We start from the raw sequence: 17,180 nt of genomic DNA on the forward strand, positions 1-17,180 counted from the left end.
AAGTGGGTGAGAGAATAGGATTCAAAAAAGAGAGCAAGGAACAGAAAAATTTTCAAGTAATGAAAAGTGAGCGACCTAGCAAGGTGCAAGAAGATGGAGATGAAACTGAGGGTGGGTGAAAGTTGGAGATGGAGGATGGAAGAAGGGAAAGAAGAAGAAAAGGAGGAAGGAGAAGGAGAGGGAGAGGGAGATGTATGCCGACGTATGCCGATGCAGATGGAGCAAGAGGTTAGGGTTTTGTTCGAATTAGGAAATTTTGACTAGCGTTTCAGAGTTGCTCTCGTAGGGGGTTCCCCAGGGCTAAAATTTACAAAGAAAACCAGGTAGTTTTTTGACAATTCCTATTTTGAAAATCAGCTGCAACTTGCTCCCACGAACTCCCAGCAGATCGCATGGCGCCTACAAGACGCTCCTTCCTCGCTAATTGTTGCACCAGCTTGCTCAGAACAAACGTTTGGAGCGGCTATGACGGTATACCCATCTTTACTTTCCACGGCCTGTTTATCCAAAGCCGATGCTGAAAGAGTAAACCAGGCGGAGGGACCAAAGTTTGTACTTTGACAACTGATCCCATCGCCCATTTGGGGCATGATTAGCTCAAGATGACAACTGAGGCGTTTTGATTCTTCGGGTTTGTAACTTACAGCAAAGACGAAAACAACTGTATAGTCCACTTCGGAGAGATGAGACCTTGCCATTTTATGCTGATCAACTCAGTGACGCTTGTTTCGCCCGAGTCCGGAACACTATAGCGACTGAGAAATGGATCAATATCATCATCAGAAGAGACGCGAGGCGATCGCATTTGAACCAAGGCAATCCATTCAGAAATTGAACCGCAAGCCTCTTGTATCTCAACCTCGGGCATGTCTTTTGATACTAAGCCTGATAAGTGTGGAACTATGATTTTGCCGAGACTATTTTGGCAAGGGGCGCAATCGAGCCACTTGGGAGAATGTTTCTGAACGGGCTTAGTATCTGTATCCGATATCAGCAAGAGTGATCTTCTCTCATAGTGACGACAGAAAGATAAAACCTTTGTTTTGCTCCGGCGTAGATTCTAGATCACTGAATAGCCATGACCGAGACTCATTGAGGACATTCTTAAATGACCAAACAATGCGGTCAAAACCTTTCTTTCCATGCAACATTGATGGTAGTCGTAAGTTGAGCTCAATGACTGATCATATGGTCAGCTTTCATTCGTACCCTAGGGGGTCGGCAGTGGTTGAATTTACCAAATCTTTCCTTGATATGCTTCCGGCCACCACTTCGAATTGGTCTACCCGAAAGCCCAGTGCGTTCATAAATCTCCTTGCCAGTTTCTATCCTAAGCAGGCCTATTATGATACTGGGTTAGTTTGCTGCGTGCGAGCTGGAGCATTCCCTCGAGTCGACACTGACCGTCTCGCAAAGTGAACACAGTATCAGAGCCTGATTTCCCTTCAGATATCAAGAGGATGTTTCCTAGTCAGAAGATGTTAGATATTTTGAGTCGTGCAACGCTAACCCCATGCTAACGGCGCCCATGCGACCACCCACTTAGGGACGGGTACAAGATTTGCAGATCATACTACACACCAGCTTTGATATATGTGTTGAAGAAGTCGTGCTCGAGAATATCAGATGGGTACATGAAAACCTGAGCACATTGAGGTTTTTCTAATTCGGCATCCAGCGACTTCTGGCTACGGTCATAGACATCTTTTGGCAGGATCACTTCGACCTGCACATATTAATTAGCATCACCACTGACCAAAGATCTCGGTAAGTACCAGGGGCGATGTTACCGTATGCACAAAGGGGTGGCTGAGGATGGCAGAGAAGGGCGATTTTCTACTTGCGATCTGCTTTGGATCGACCAATGCGGGGAGCTGGGTGATGGTGGTGAAGCATTTCTCCCGTCGTGAGGCTTCGTCAACAAAGTCAAGGGATTGGGAATACATTTTACAGTGACTCAATCGTTGAGGGACTGTAAATCAATTGAGAAGACTTTCGTGACAGAAGGGGGTGGATGGATCGACAAAAATTTCTCCAGTGATGTTCGATTAAGCTCGGAGGGCTTATCGATAGCTACGATGAGATCAAGATCACACCCACAATTTACAACTCTGGCTAACCTTGGCTGGTGAAAAGTCATGAGCAATAAAAATGTGTGGATTAATGACTTGAATTCATCATGGTTGATTCTCAGGCTATTCAAGGTTTCTTAGTTGTGTTATCCGACTCCAAAACAGATCGGTTCTGGACATTGAAAGTTCCTGGACTTTGGTTTCTAGATATAGCCCTTATATGGGTATGTGGCTATTTGCCAACATTGAACGGCCTCGCAATTCAGTAACCTTTAAATGTTGGCAGCTACTCATTAGCCTAAAGAATACTAGTAGGTATACTCATCAAGTAGTCAGCATGGGTCGTGGTTTCCTTTGTGAATTGTGCTCCTTCCTACTGTAGATAAGATTTCGTTCTGTGAACAAACCAACCATGTATAGTACCTCATCTCTGACCACTACTTAACCACTTGACGGTTCTGGAGAAAATCCTTGGAATCCATTCTCACACGAAATTTCAGTCCTGGTATTTTCATATTTTCCACTTGTCGAAACCGTAGTTGAAAAGGCGGGAAACTCCTGCCTAAGGCAACGAGATGTTCTCTCCGCCCGAAAGCGACGCAGCTCTAAACATCGACTCGTCCGAACTCCCCACACGTCAGATAAAGCTACCCATACTCGCCAGTTTCAAATCCCCTGGTGCTGCCTTAGCTTTCAATGGGCCTACACTAGGCGATTGGATACAAGGGCAGCAAAAGCGACCGCAAAACAAGCAGCCAATAATGGCGCCCGCTCCGCGCCGGGACCTGCTCACCAAGGAACATTTCGCCTTTGTTTTCGGCGGCGTCAAGACACAGCAATACCATGATCCCATTTCGAAAGGCCCAGGGTCGCATACGTGAGCACTAAGCGACTTAACATTTGCGCGCAATGACTGACAAAAACCTTCTGTTCGATTCTTAGTCTCCGGACGTTGGCATGGAATCCCGCCGGCCAGCTGATTGCGACTGGCTCCGCTGATAAGACGCTGCGCATTTGGAACCCCGAGCGTCCTTTTGTACAAAACTCAACTGAGCTTCGCGGCCACTCTGCTGCTATCGAAAAGGTCCTTTTCAATCCTGTTCGGGATGCAGAGCTGGCTAGTTGCTCCGCAGATGGCACCGTACGCTTCTGGGACGTTCGCTCCAAGACATGTGTCGGCCGTCTAGATGTCGGCGGAGAGGCATTTACTCTCTCCTGGTCAGCTGATGGAAGCACAATGATTGTCGGAAGAAAGGTTAGAAAAGCCCTAACCTCTGTATCGAACTCCGTGTACAACAACCCACTGACAGACGAACTTCAACTATAGGACGATACCCTAGTCCCCGTATCTGTTCAATCGCCATCTTCGCCGCATATCATTACTCATGGAACAGGCGCCTTCAATGGCTCTTCGGGCTCATCTACATACAGCGCTCTGCCCTCACATCCCCAAACGGTGCAGACCAACGAGACGACATTTTCAAATAACATACCCTCCCCCGAATACCCAGATCTCCACTTATTTCTCACAACCGGTGAAGGTCGTGTAAAGATCGTCTCATATCCTTCCTTCGAAACAATCCACACCCTTAACGCTCACACCTCCGCATGTATCTCTACCGCTCTAGCGCCGACAGGCCGCTATCTGGCAGTGGGCGGCAGTGACGCTTTGATCTCGCTCTGGGATACAACTGATTGGATATGCCGCCGAACTTTGTCCAGTGAGAATGGTGGTGCCGTCCGTGGCTTGAGCTGGAGCTTCGACGGGCGGTTTATCTGTGGCGCTTCAGATGTGGAGCTAGGCGCGACCCCCGGTGGCCTAGAGATTTTCCATGCGGAGACTGGGGAAAGCGTGTACACTATCCCAACTACCGGGGCTCGGGCTGGTACTCCTGCCGTAGCTTGGCACCCGTCAAGGTATTGGCTCGCTTACTCAACTAGCAATGATGGCTCGAGCAGTGGAGGCGCTGGAGGACTGAAGATTGTTGGTGCGGCTGGCGGTGGACTCTGATCTTTTTTGATACACTGGGTTGTTCGGTTTGCTTTAAGTCTGATGACTAGGTCATACTTTGAAATACACTGAAATATTATTGCACGTTATGAGTATGGTTCAAGTTGAGTGTCTCTAAATAGAAGAAGATATAGCAGAAAACCGGTTCTGAGAGGGGAGATATACATAAATTGAGAATTAAGACTGTTCGTTTATCATAAAGTCGTGGCAAAAAGGGACGAGAAACACCGGGAATCACTGGCTGCCATAGAATTTGGTATAGCGCCTAGGGTCCCCTACCCTGTCCCATGTCCCAATATTCATCTCCAACACCAATAAAAAATCCGCAAACCGATCGCATCAAAGGGAGTGGAAGTGGAAAGGGCCGCCATGGAAATTTTTGGTATCGTTCTCCACAGTGACCAGCGTTTGCTATGCAGCGCAAGTCTCGGCGGCCCTGGGGGTATTAGGGTGATTTGTTGTAAAGAAGCAGTCATGATATCTTGGCCGCATGACAGACTTAGTGTGAAAGAAAGGTCGTTTTCGCTACACGAGCGACATTCGAATGGTTGTCCAAGGATTCGACAAGACCAAGCAGTCAAAAATTGGCGGGGCCACAGGTCGCGGAAATTGGTTGTGTATTAGTAGCACTTAGAACGGCAGCCGTAGTTGCGATCCATTGGTGATTGCAATGAAGAGTATGTTCCATATTACGCGCCTGTTTGGCGCCAGCTATCCCATCCAGCCGGACCACCGTTATTGTTCAAGATCTGTGCCCATTGAGCCTCACTCAGGGAATTCATGTTGACGTTAAAGTCCACATTGGACAAATCAGAGTTTGGTGTGGGTAGGTCCCACGCGGGAGGAATATCAAATGCACTAGTCGGCCCAGACCTCGTGATGTCGGGAATTTGTGGCGACTCTGTGCTTGTCGGAGATATATGGATGGGACCTGACCCTTGACCAGAGTGGGTAATTCCTGAATTTTGTTGTTTCTTCCCAGGGGACGGGTTGTCGGTGCCCGAAATTGAGTAGGATGTGTTTGAAGATGAGTTCAGCGTGGAGGGCGTTGGGTGATCGGAGGGTGGGTTCCTCTCTCCAAGGAAGTCTGGCGAGAAATCCATGTCAATATCAATGAGAGTTCCTGGTATGGCGGTTTCACCATTGAGGCCGGAATGTCGCATTTGGTTGGAGAAGTACTGAGGTTGATCAAGAGCCGTAGGTGGATGATTCGTGTTATTGTTTGCTGATTCTCTGTGCCGACTAGGAAGAGATGTCGATGTATTAGGAGGGGGATGATTCGGAATTCCGGTGTTGGTGGAGTCTTGCGAGGATCCCTGGGGGATCTCATCTCGCTGTTGTTGTCGAATTTTGTAAATGGGTCCACACTCAACATGATCACCGCAATGGGTCTGCTGGATCGGCACAGGTTAGCTTAGTACACCTCCGAGAATGAAAACAGCTCCCAAGAAGAACGAACCATTGCTTGTTGAATATATGCCGAGCTGGTTTTTGAGACCTGGGATTGAATTCCAGTGCCTTCAAGATCGACATCCAGTTGTATCAGGAAGGATTCAGTCAAAGGGTTCTTGGATTTCATTGCATTCAGCGCCCCAACAATGAATTGCAGTGAAGAATAAACGGCCGAATCGTCAGGCCGAGATTTAATGTACTGCACAAACACTCGTGCTGAAATGTAGAGGCAGAAAGACATGAAGGGATTCAACTATATCCAATCAGTATGGTTTCAAAGCAGATCAGAACGCAATGGATTCGGGCTTACAATAGTCAAATCAACATGGCTAACCATCTTCATGATGCTAGAAATCTGGTTCGCCGCCACAAGACATCGGCGCTTGCTCTCGGTGATTATTTGGTTGGGCATTCTGTTCTTTTCTGCCTTGAAGATTGCAGCTTGGTGGAGGCAAATTGTTGAGGTGTGGATACTCATGTTGGCGAAAATAACATTCACATCGTCGGTCCCAGACGGAAGTCGAAGGTGTTCAGGTAGGGAGAGTGCAATATGAAGGAGAATATTATCATGGCTCCGGTGTCTCTTCCAAAAGTCGCCATTGAGATCATGGTCATTATCTGTTGGCTGGGGCCGATGAATGTGCGTCAAATTTCTGCCGAAGAGATTTGCTAGCAGGACTACACAGGCGAATGGAGCCAAAGCAGACACGCCCTCGCCCCCGATGATATCAGACAGGCGAAGTGTGCGTTGCGGTTTGCTCTTTATGAATGATTCTTCAGAGGCCGGGAGGTTTGTCATGATCTGTCATAAGTTAGTCACAAACAACTAGAATCTTAATTCCAAGGCAACCAACATCGTTCTCGTCGATAGCTAATGGCCATCCAGTTCCAATACTTGCATATCGATCAGTGCAAAATGCCATCCAGAACACCCTTCTTCGTTCTTCGCGTTCTGTCCAATCTTTTGGTGGAAGCATGGACTGTTTCACATCAATCCCTGAGCCGTCTAAGCGGTTGAGGCCCATCATGAGCGCCAATCTCGTGGCTTTACCAACACTCAGCCAGGCGCGCGGGAAGTAGATCATTCGGAACTCATAAGCGCCAATGAGAATCCAAGTTTGACAATGCCCCAGACTGATGATGGACTCTCCGAATCCTTTCATTTCGTCTGTTTCCGCATACTTGCGAGCCCTTTGGTAGAAATGGGTATGCAAGAAAAAGTATTTGTCTGTAACCGATGCTGCATGACACCACATTATGTAGCGCAAGCATATCGGTGGTCGTAGATTAAGCCCGAGATTAAGACTGGCAAAATATCGAGGACGGTGAATGATAGGCATCATTGGGTAAATTTTCTCAAAGAAGATGGTCTCCCTAGAATGATCTATTAGATCGATCGTGAGCTAGATATTCTCACGGAACATTTGACTCACAGTTCATCAATCACGTCCGGAGCCGGAAGAGGTTCTTCCAACCCCAAACTGATTAGGTTCCATTGAGAATCGCTCGAGATATTATTCGGAATATTGATGTTGGTATCTGGAAAGTTGAACTGGCTCGGTTGGGATGCGTCCAAGCTATTCGCTACCGGGGGAATCGCGGAACCCATGTCATTTTCAAGTATGCTGAGATCTGGCAGGGCGAGACCGGGTTCATCCTGGAAGGCTCCATTGAATGTGTGTTCTTGAGGTTGAGGGGGAGAAGTGCGCGGCGCGCTATCCGAATCTTGGCCTTTAAGAAGCGTTTCGACCTGAGCTGATGGAGCAAATCCAATTAGCGACTTTCACAAGAAGCCAGAAGCTTCGCGACGGCTAGGTGTGATGGTAAAGATGAATGTAGTCTCATACCTAATCGGGCCTCCAGCTGCTTCACGTACCCCCGCTTAGGTCCACTCTTCTTGCGCACTTCATCGTAGGCACATTCATGACCCAAACGCGTGCATGTTCCACAGCTTGGTCGCTTCCCGTCGCATCTTAATTTCCTGCGCCGGCAGACCACACAAGCGATGCGCTTGGGACGTGGGACGTAGCTGCTATCGCCCGTGGCGAAATCTTCAGCCGTCGCACCGTTTTCTAGGCTCGAGGGATCCGTTCGAGAGGATGTGGGCATCGAGGAGTACTGCGAAGGCCCCTGTGAGAATTCAGAGGATGAGAAATTGTCCATGGCTAGTTCTGAAGGCCAGTTGGACCATAGGCGTCGAAAATGCGTAAGTAGCGATTCCGACCGATAAGGAGTTGGCTGACAGCCCACCGCTTATCACTGATGAGATCTTCAAAGTGCCGCAAGGCTTGCGGGCATCGACGATACACTTATCGGACACGACGGGTTCATGGCCCACAAGCTGCTGGGTTTTGTGGGTATAAGCACTGGTAGGGGGAGAAAAACAGTTTCCATGAATGACTGTGTCACTTTTGGCAGGGCAAAGTTGAGCTTTGTTGGCCTGAGTCTCCTTTATGAGGTGTGACAACTCAAAAGTCCCCTCTTAATTTAGCTTTTCTTCTTCTCCTTACTTTTTAAGAGGAGCTTCGATGAGCTTCGAAATAAGACTATGGATATGTTACTTTAATCTCCGTTTTTTATTATCGCGCCTATTAAAAGTGGTGGAGGTCTAAGATCGGCGCGTAGAAGTTACGCACGACGGGGCTGCCTGGAAAGGCTTGGCAGGTCACGCTGATCTGATTATCATACATAATACTACTAACTACTAGTAGTACTTACATATAGTACCTTAGTACTACATGCACGTACTTGTAGCTAGTATATGTAGACTTCAACTCTCCCTTCAAATATTCTTCATCTACATATACAGGTACTACTAACATCCATGGAAGTAGATAGTTTGGACTCGCAAAACTCGGGCTATTCAGAGCATATATCTATTTGTTTCCATTTTGTGCGAATGGCATTGTGCCACCATACTATACAGCAGTTGCGTCCCATACCCCAAGCTCCAACCAATGACAAATAAGCTTTAGTGCACAGTGGAAAGAACAAGACATGACGAAATGCGAAGAGAGAGAAAAAATACAAAGCGAGATATCGTACAGCCATCCCAATTGCTTGCGGGATGAGGTATAAAATGAAACAGAAAACGTGTCTCGGAGGGGAATGCAGAATAGGAAATTGCCATGTCTCTGCTAGTGAAGAAGAAAATAGGCGAGTGCGAGACTTCTAGTTGTATCCACGACGGCGTTGACCTTGGTTACGAGGTCTAGGGTGAACAACTGCCTTGTTGATCTTCCACTTCGGGCGGGTCTTGTAACCGGACTTGGTCTGTAGGGCACAACTATAGTTAGCTCATAGATCTTGGGCGATTGACGAATATTGAATATTAGATGTACATACCGGAATACCCCATGGACTCTTCGGGTCAACGTTACCCTTGGACTTACCACGACCACCACCGTGGGGGTGATCCATGGCGTTCATGGCCAATCCACGAACGGTGGGGCGAATGTTAAGCCAGCGCGAGCGACCAGCCTTACCCAAGCGAGTGTAATGATAGTTGGGGTTGCTAGCAACTCCAATGGTGGCACAGCAGTCCTTGTGGATGAGTCGAACTTCACCACTCGCGAGACGGATGGTGATATGCTGGGCGAGGCGCTCCTGCTTCTGACGATCCCGCACGGAGAGGGGCTTCTTTTCGGCTTCGGATTCTTCAGTCTCAACTTCCTTTTGTCGAGAATCACTACCCTTGGCCACAACTGTAGCGTGAGTTCCTGCACTGCGGCACAGCTGACCACCCTTGCCGGCTCTTAATCCGACGTTGAAGATGAGGGTTCCAACGGGAATCATGTGCAGAGGCAAGCAGTTTCCTCGCCAAGCGGTTCGCGCAGCCAAGACACCAGGATCGACTGTACCACCCATGCTCTTCCAGAGATCCTCCGGAATACCGGACATGTAGCTCTGCACGGTCTCACCAGCCCGCATACCATCAGCGGCGAGGATATAGCTCAACTTCTTGGTTTCCTTGCTGCGAAGCAATGCGATATGGGCAGTCCGACCTGGATCGTATTCAATTCGTTCCACCAGATGAGGTCCAGCGTCCATTCGCAGGAAGTCGACTGTACGGATTCGACGCTTAGCACCACCACCGTGGTGACGGACAGTGACCCGACCGGAGTTGTTACGACCACCCTTGGCGTGACCTCTCTTGGGGAAAGTCAATCGGTGGATCGGACGGCCCTTGAAAAGATGATCGTTGACAGGGCGGCGCAAGTGTCGCACACCGGGCGTACGGGGAGTGTATGTGCGGAGTTTAACGCCAGCATTATCACGAGTCGGGGGTGGTGCAAAAGAAGCACTCGGGTCAATTTCCGAGCTTGCTAGCTTCTCTAGGGTAATCTCGGGTCCATTGACGACGGAAGCAAAGCGACGAATCGGTACGGAGGGCACGGGAGGTAAACACCTGAAGGGCAACCGAATGCCCCGGAGGGCAATTCGGGGTTGAAGCAGCATTGAGAGTGAGGAAGGGGAAGGAAGGAGTAGGGGTAAATGTTCGGTGGTAGGGACGGAAAGAAAGAAGAAGAAAAAAAACTAGGATAGCCCAATTGCTCGAATCCCAATCCTTCTCAGGGCTCGATCTCCGCTCTCTCTCTCTAACTCGCTGTATCTTCGCCAGAAACAAAAAGTTCTTGGGGGTGTGCACGTGACATGGAGACACCGCCTCGCAAGTATTAGCACCGCCACAGGTAAAGTGTGGCTGGGTCACATGACCTTCAATTTCCATGACATAATCAAAAACCCAAACGCCCTTCCCCGTTGCCCCCGCAACTTCATGTTTACCCACCGCGACTCACGTTTCGTCCGCGACTCGTATCCACTGTTACCAATACCGTTCCTGCCACTCTTCCAACGTCCCCTTCATTTTTGGATCGACTCTTCCACATTTGAACCAAAAAATTTCCATTGCCTCGTTTATTGCTTAATTTGCAATTTTCTCATACCAAGCATACCCTATCTTCTTGTATTCTAAGGGCGGAAACCCTGCAATATCAACCCGCGACCCTCGCAAAGTGGGGCGTCAGTCAGGTTTGACCGGTTTTCCACGCTAGCACAATAGGGCCAAACATCGCTTGGCCTTTGACTTCTTCCTTTTCCCTTCATCATTCCAGGTCCACGACACCTTCCGACACCCCTCCCACCCATATTCCACGGGTCGATCCATTTGGTACTGATTACACGAGTGATCAGAATACCTCCACGCCCTTCAATTCAATCTTCTCGCGTTTTTGTTGTGATTTCAGACCAGCGTGCGACACGAAATCTCGACACATCAATATCGTGCTTGTATGTGACGTGACCCGCGACTCCATAACATTTAACCTAACCCAGTCCACTATCCTTAGGCAAGTACACAAGTGCATTTCTATTTGAATAGAATACATATTCACGCGTGGTACGTGCACCTCAACCTTGACCCTTTGGTATTTGGGTTCCCCACTGAGGTAATGTCCGAAGGAATGCTGACCTGATCCAAGCGAGACAAGGAGAAAGCATCTTACCCTCCTTGTTATTTCTTTCCTCCAGTCCCCTTTCTGTTTCATTTTCCTCTCGAGTCTAGCACGATGGCACCGGTAAGCAATTCTCATCCTTCTACAGCTCACTGTTCGCGTCTCGATGTTCTCGATTCACATTGAACATCGAATCATTGAAACGCGTGCAATGACGTCTGTTTCTTGACAATGTCTAACATCTATACAGGCCCGTAGCCTCCGCTCCCGAGGAACGATGAATGAGAACGATGAAAACGGACCCTCGACGCGTCTGACGCGGGCCAAGGCCGCTCTCGGCGATGGGCCTGCCGATGCAGTCAAGAAACCCATGCAGCCCGTCAAGCGTGCCTTGTCCACAGCCAATGGAATTCCACGCCGCCGAGCCGCTCTGGGTGATGTGAGCAATACCAACAAGACTGAGGGGGCCGAGGCCAAGGATGGCAAGAAGCCTGCTGCAGCCAAGGCCGGGTTGGCATCCAAGGCTACCACTCAGGCTGGCGCCATTCAAAAGGTTACGCGTACCAACTCCACACGACAAGGCCCCCTTAAGCCTCGCAGCGACAACATCAGGAAGTCTCCCAAGAAGCGCAGCAACCAGAAGGTGATCAAGGAGGATATCGTGTCGACCGATGAGCCCCCTCTCAAACGCCACCACCCGATTACCAAGTCTGGGGATCAGGAGCAAAATGTATCATTGAAGGAAGAGGATGTCGTCGAGAAGGTTCAGCCTGTTGTTACTACCTCCAAGGTTGGGAAGCCTCAAGTGGCTGTCAACCAAGAATGGGAAGATCTGGATATTGAAGACAAGGATGACCCCTTGATGGCTGCTGAGTATGTCGTCGAGATTTTCGATCACCTGCAAGAGCTTGAAATCTTGACCATGCCCAACCACCAATACATCGATCACCAACCGGATTTGGAGTGGAAGATGCGTGGCATTCTGGTCGATTGGTTGATTGAGGTCCACACTCGATTCCGTCTGCTTCCCGAGACTTTGTTCCTTGCTGTCAACATCATTGACCGCTTCCTGTCTGCCGAAGTTGTCGCCCTAGATCGTCTACAGCTTGTTGGTGTCACTGCTATGTTCATCGCCTCCAAGTATGAGGAGGTCCTGTCTCCTCATGTCGCCAACTTCAGCCATGTCGCTGATGAAACTTTCTCCGACAAGGAGATCTTGGATGCCGAACGCCATGTCCTTGCCACCCTCGATTACAACATGAGCTTCCCCAACCCGATGAACTTCCTGCGCCGTATCTCCAAAGCCGATAACTATGATATCCAGACCCGCACTTTGGGCAAGTACCTCATGGAGATCAGCCTCCTCGACCACAGATTTATGTGCTACCCTCAAAGCCAGATTGGCGCCGCTGCTATGTACCTTGCACGTCTCATCCTGGAGCGTGGAGACTGGGATGCCACTCTTGCCCACTACGCCGGTTACACCGAAGAGGAAATCGACCCTGTCTTCCGCTTGATGATCGACTATCTCCACCGTCCTGTGTCCCATGAAGCTTTCTTCAAGAAATACGCTAGCAAGAAATTCATGAAGGGTACGTTATCCTGTTTTCTTGTTCACTTGTTTTCTTTTCGCTTTGTCTTGCTAACATTTGTCCCAGCTTCCATTCTGACCCGTCAATGGGCCAAGAAGTATCACCACTTGTACATCGACAGCTCTCTCTCTGAGCCCTACACCTACATCAAAGACACCGAACAGTAATGATGCCATTTACGATGTTATGCTAGCCCTGTGTCGCTTATGTCGTTCCCCTTAATGACGATCCCAAGGCCGACGGCTTGACCAGGGAAACTCAAATCCTCCATATGTTGGCATTTCATTGTGCTGGTAACCAATACCATTTTGCATATTCTTACGATGTCTTGATTTGTGCGCTGTGCTTCCGCATTTTTTTTGGTTTCTGTGGTAGGGGGTGTTTGGCGCTCAGTTCGGGGTTTTATTTCTGTTGGACTGGTTTTCTTTTCTTTCACCGTGCATGGGGTGCCTTGTCTAGCCCTGATACCTTTTTAACATTCTCATTCTCCTTTTGTGACTGGCGTCGGATCTTAGTATTTGTCTTGTTTTCTTCAGATCGGAATCTTATCTTCTTACAGCCATTGACTTACTTTCTGTCTGGCACACTTTCATACGACCTTGCGAAGTATGCTTTGTGTTACCTTGTGCAACTTTCATTGTCATTTGTTAATATGGCATCGCAGTTTGGAGGGACAAAAGAGCAGGCCGGAATGGCCAGGATTGTTATGGATTCTCATTGTGGTTTGGAAGAGGTCTGGTGATGGAGCTCTCCATTGAAACTGGATGGTTGGGCTGTGGTAATGAGAGCATCGGGGCCAGAGGTCAACACATTGGTGTTTTTTATCTTTTTATTAGTTAGTTGACTTCGTGCTCGGTGTTTCCCGTGGTTATCGCATGCAATCCTGATCTTTCTATGAAATCTTTTTACTCATGGCATTTTCTTAATCTTGATGGTGTACATGCTACTAGTATCTAGTAGGTAAGGTCACTTCACGTACTTACTACTAATTCGGATTTTGCTTCTCAGTAGGAAATTTCCCATACAATACATGGACTGAAATCCAACTGCTGGCAATGGCTACTCAGCCCTCTTGCCAAAATCCAATCCCTACTAGTATGTCCCAGAAGATTTGAACGCATACCAGCCTAGGCGCAGACTTCATATCCGACCAATACTACATCATACATGCAACAGACGCGGGTTATAGGTAATAGTGATATCAGGTTTTCTTGTCTTGGTGGTGCAATTTCACCATATTCTATAGATTTTTCTTTCCACATGCAACATGGCCACTGTCTACAATTTTGTTGGTTTTTCTTGTCTTGTTTTAACCGAGGTTGGTTCATCTGCGGGAAGATGCCGAGCTGAAAACGCAGATTGAAACAGACGCTGAGACGGAATGGCGTAACTAGTCGGAATCATCCGACTCAAGCTCAAGCTTCTGAAAACATACCTTGCCTTTCATCTGGCGCACATACTAGTTCTATCATTTCTCTATACTCCGTAAGACAAGTCACATTTCATTTCCAAGCCTCTCAGACAGTGGCGGCGGGCCCAAAACTGCCTATTTCAACCACCCCTCGCTTCTAATACGACCCATCAGACAAATACCCGCCACGAATCATTCACCTCATCTCATACCCCTTGTACTCTTAAACTCATCTCCACCATGCCTTGCCGGTGCGTTTTCTGCAATATCGCCGCCACATACCCACCGGCCCCCTTCCATGAACCCCCGTCCCATGCCGCAGATGCGGACTCAAATTCCGGGGCACCAACTCAACCAACAGCTCATATGATCTTGTCTACCAAACACGTTATGGCCTTTTTGGACATTATGCCTCTCACTGCGGGGCATGTTCTTGTAGCTCCGAGGCTTCATTACGAGAAGTTGGGGGATATGGAAGTGAAGGTTGGAAAGGAGGTATGTGCCAAATCTTTTGGCCCTTTTTATTTTTCTGAATTACATTAGTCTGTGTATAGCCTTATCGTGTTGCTCTTTTCCTTTCTTCTCTGTGTCTTTTATTGGCTTGTTTTTAAACTGATTCCTTGCATAGATGGGCGTATGGCTTCCAATTATCTCGAGGGTTGTGACAAAAACTATATTCGGTGAGGATCCAGATAGACATTGGAATGTCGTGCAGAATAATGGTAAGTTCAATCGATTTTTGGTATTCTTGAAACAGGTCTATCGTTTTTTTTAAAAATCATTCATGTGGGAAACGCGACGCGCAAGGAACTCTAACTCTAGAATATAGGCGCCCGGGCTGCACAAGTAGTGCCTCATGTCCACTTCCATATCATTCCCCGGCCTTCGACCGACGGTGTCCACAAGCCTGGATTCGCTATGTTTGGCCGTGGACAGCGCTCGGAGCTTGACGATGATGAGGGCGAGGAATTAGCCCGTGCTATGAGAGCCGAGTTGGCACGGGAGATTGAACGCATCCATAGAGAAGAGGGCGTCGATCTCTCAACTGACCACATCAAACGGGGTAAGCTGTGAGGTTGTTAAATGCAAACCGCTGGTCACCTTTTTGTTGCTCAAGTGGTCTTCGTCTCTTGTGATCTCTGATTCCATAATCTTGTGATCGATGAAAACCGCATGGACAAGGTGGTTGGATTCCTTTTGAGGGGTGACTATTTTTTGGGCATTGCGAGCTCTTTGGGTGTCTTCCGTCTTGTTTCCGCTACTCTGTGGTTCCGCCGGTTCGCTTAGTTTGAAACCTCCTGAAATACTATACCATAAATGTTAGCCTCTTGTCTGTAAAGTTTTCATAGGTGCATAAATACCTTTCGGCGGAATTCGTTGACCTCGCTTGCTGTGACACCGTCGTTGTCGACCTTGATTCTTCCCTCCGAGATATCAGAGACCTCGCCTTCGGGAAGACGACGATAGGTCATCAGTTGACGAGCCCCTGTATCGAAACAAATTAGTATTTTCTTGTTTGAGGTATTGTGAAAATGGCAGAGCTATCACCCACAATTCCCAAAAGACTGGACACAAACGTTAATGAGCTCGAGATTCGGGTGCATGGGCACCGTCAGGTGATCACCATCGAGCGCTGTCGGCATCCACATCGCGAGACGACCATTGACAACGAGGGATCGAGCGGCAAAATCGAGAATGTCTTTCTGCATGGCCTCGAATCCGTAGGGCCGCTTTGGCGGGATGTATCCTTCTCGGCTATTGACAAACGTTAGCATTCTGCCCTTGATAATATGGATGATACTCAAAAGGCTGGATGTGACATACTAATGAGCATAAACGCCATCGATCATGACTGGCTCAATAAGCTTTCCATTCCGAGTTCCCAGGACCCGAAGACCTTCTCGCACACCATAAGGCGGATCACAGATGATACCATCGAGGAGTGGAGCGTTACGCAGAGGCGTATTGGTAAGATCCGAAGTGAAGCAGTCGACATACTTGCTGGTGGTGCCATATTGCTTGTAATTTCGTAGAATAGAAATCTCACCATTGCGCTCCTCGTCCTTTCCACGGAAACTGCGAGGATCGATATCCGAGCCCATAGTCAGAGCTCCAAAATGCGCGGCAGCCACCAAGAAACTTCCAGTCCCAACAAAAGGATCATAAAAGACCTTTCCAGGCGCCGCGAGCGCGATATTGGCTGTCACGAGACTCAACTCCGCATCCATGGTCGTGGTGGAAATGTAGCTCCGCTTCTTCAGCTCGTAAGTGAAAATAGAACTCCGGTCACTTTTACCCAAATAGCGGCCAAAGTAGATATTCAGCGGCTTTGGGTTCTTCTCTCTCTCGGCCTCGGGGATTCCACTAGGAGAAAAGTATCTCTCCATAATCAACCACCGGTTTTCCGGGTTCTTTAGTTTGAGAGGTCCTTTGAAACCCAAGTAGGAGAATGATTTGACAATCTCAATTCTTTCAGCTTGACTGCGCTTTCCTACGTAGGAATCCAAATCGAAGCCAAATTGGACGTTTTCATATTGAGCCCAGAGATGTGGGGTCCGTTGCTTGACATCTGCATGTACTTCATCGTAATTAGTACCATGGCCCCATAGCTCATAGATATCTTTGGCTAGGATGCAGCGCTTGATCAATGCACGTGCGGCCTCTTCATTTGGGAGCCTGACGATGCAATATGGCGACTAGTGGGGTTTGTTAGCAAAGATTCAATGTTCAGTGCAGATCAAGCACCCAGGTGCCAGTTGAGAGGGTCCCCAAAAAATTATAAAAGGCCGAAACAAGAAAAATACAAATAGTAAAAACGGCTAGCAATTGAGAATGCCTTATTATATTGGAAGGGGTCACATACTTCGTCATCGTATGAAATAATCTCGATGTCTGCCCCGATGAGGGTAGCAATGGCTTCGAGCTCTGCGACTCGGAAAGTCATATGCCATTGGGCAAGTCGGATCAGGAATTCCATGGTGAATATTCTGGATTACTATTCCGTTTCAACCGTTGTAGTTTTGTGGAATGTTGGTCACCAGATCAAAAAGTTGGTGGGGTGTAAAGGCCCGCGGGATTGATTTTTTTTCGACGTTTCAATGTTCTCCGCTGAACGGGTCTTGCCGATATATACATCATGTGGCAGTAACCACGCACACTTAATTTCAACCTCCACGCCCGACTTAAAGT

General features: G+C 48.3%; 7 protein-coding genes across 7 annotated transcripts; 3 read left to right on the top strand and 4 right to left on the bottom strand.

The window, feature by feature from the left end:
- Positions 1 to 640: 640 nt before the first annotated feature.
- N7466_004969 (ribonuclease P protein subunit p40) lies at positions 641 to 1,946 on the bottom strand (the record flags this gene model as incomplete). Its single annotated transcript, XM_057164366.1, has 6 exons — positions 641 to 978; positions 1,037 to 1,180; positions 1,239 to 1,340; positions 1,405 to 1,467; positions 1,582 to 1,726; positions 1,791 to 1,946. 6 exons carry the CDS (start codon positions 1,944 to 1,946, stop codon positions 641 to 643), a joined length of 948 nt encoding a protein of 315 aa, XP_057023047.1.
- An 887-nt stretch (positions 1,947 to 2,833) lies between these two features.
- Positions 2,834 to 4,083, top strand: N7466_004970 (uncharacterized protein; the record flags this gene model as incomplete). Its single annotated transcript, XM_057164367.1, has 3 exons — positions 2,834 to 2,949; positions 3,015 to 3,327; positions 3,400 to 4,083. 3 exons carry the CDS (start codon positions 2,834 to 2,836, stop codon positions 4,081 to 4,083), a joined length of 1,113 nt encoding a protein of 370 aa, XP_057023048.1.
- A 689-nt stretch (positions 4,084 to 4,772) lies between these two features.
- N7466_004971 (putative C6 transcription factor Prf) lies at positions 4,773 to 7,698 on the bottom strand (the record flags this gene model as incomplete). Its single annotated transcript, XM_057164368.1, has 6 exons — positions 4,773 to 5,477; positions 5,543 to 5,788; positions 5,846 to 6,337; positions 6,390 to 6,909; positions 6,969 to 7,290; positions 7,383 to 7,698. The coding sequence occupies 6 exons, from the start codon at positions 7,696 to 7,698 to the stop codon at positions 4,773 to 4,775; spliced, it is 2,601 nt and encodes an 866-aa protein (XP_057023049.1).
- A 1,008-nt stretch (positions 7,699 to 8,706) lies between these two features.
- Positions 8,707 to 9,993, bottom strand: N7466_004972 (mitochondrial 54S ribosomal protein uL2m; the record flags this gene model as incomplete). Its single annotated transcript, XM_057164369.1, has 2 exons — positions 8,707 to 8,808; positions 8,881 to 9,993. The coding sequence occupies 2 exons, from the start codon at positions 9,991 to 9,993 to the stop codon at positions 8,707 to 8,709; spliced, it is 1,215 nt and encodes a 404-aa protein (XP_057023050.1).
- Positions 9,994 to 11,102: 1,109 nt separating this feature from the next.
- On the top strand, positions 11,103 to 12,747 carry N7466_004973 (B-type cyclin nimE; the record flags this gene model as incomplete). The annotated part of the gene is made up of 3 exons (XM_057164370.1): positions 11,103 to 11,111; positions 11,239 to 12,580; positions 12,647 to 12,747. 3 exons carry the CDS (start codon positions 11,103 to 11,105, stop codon positions 12,745 to 12,747), a joined length of 1,452 nt encoding a protein of 483 aa, XP_057023051.1.
- A 1,484-nt stretch (positions 12,748 to 14,231) lies between these two features.
- On the top strand, positions 14,232 to 15,065 carry N7466_004974 (HIT family protein; the record flags this gene model as incomplete). The annotated part of the gene is made up of 3 exons (XM_057164371.1): positions 14,232 to 14,486; positions 14,620 to 14,713; positions 14,821 to 15,065. The coding sequence occupies 3 exons, from the start codon at positions 14,232 to 14,234 to the stop codon at positions 15,063 to 15,065; spliced, it is 594 nt and encodes a 197-aa protein (XP_057023052.1).
- Positions 15,066 to 15,249: 184 nt separating this feature from the next.
- On the bottom strand, positions 15,250 to 16,968 carry N7466_004975 (tRNA (guanine-N2-)-methyltransferase; the record flags this gene model as incomplete). Its single annotated transcript, XM_057164372.1, has 5 exons — positions 15,250 to 15,297; positions 15,353 to 15,477; positions 15,544 to 15,746; positions 15,816 to 16,687; positions 16,855 to 16,968. The coding sequence occupies 5 exons, from the start codon at positions 16,966 to 16,968 to the stop codon at positions 15,250 to 15,252; spliced, it is 1,362 nt and encodes a 453-aa protein (XP_057023053.1).
- Between the last annotated feature and the right edge of the window lie 212 nt (positions 16,969 to 17,180).

This window comes from Penicillium verhagenii (genome assembly GCF_028828195.1).
Source record: "Penicillium verhagenii strain IBT 33310 chromosome Unknown utg000005l_segment0_segment0, whole genome shotgun sequence".
Taxonomy (NCBI): domain Eukaryota; kingdom Fungi; phylum Ascomycota; class Eurotiomycetes; order Eurotiales; family Aspergillaceae; genus Penicillium; species Penicillium verhagenii.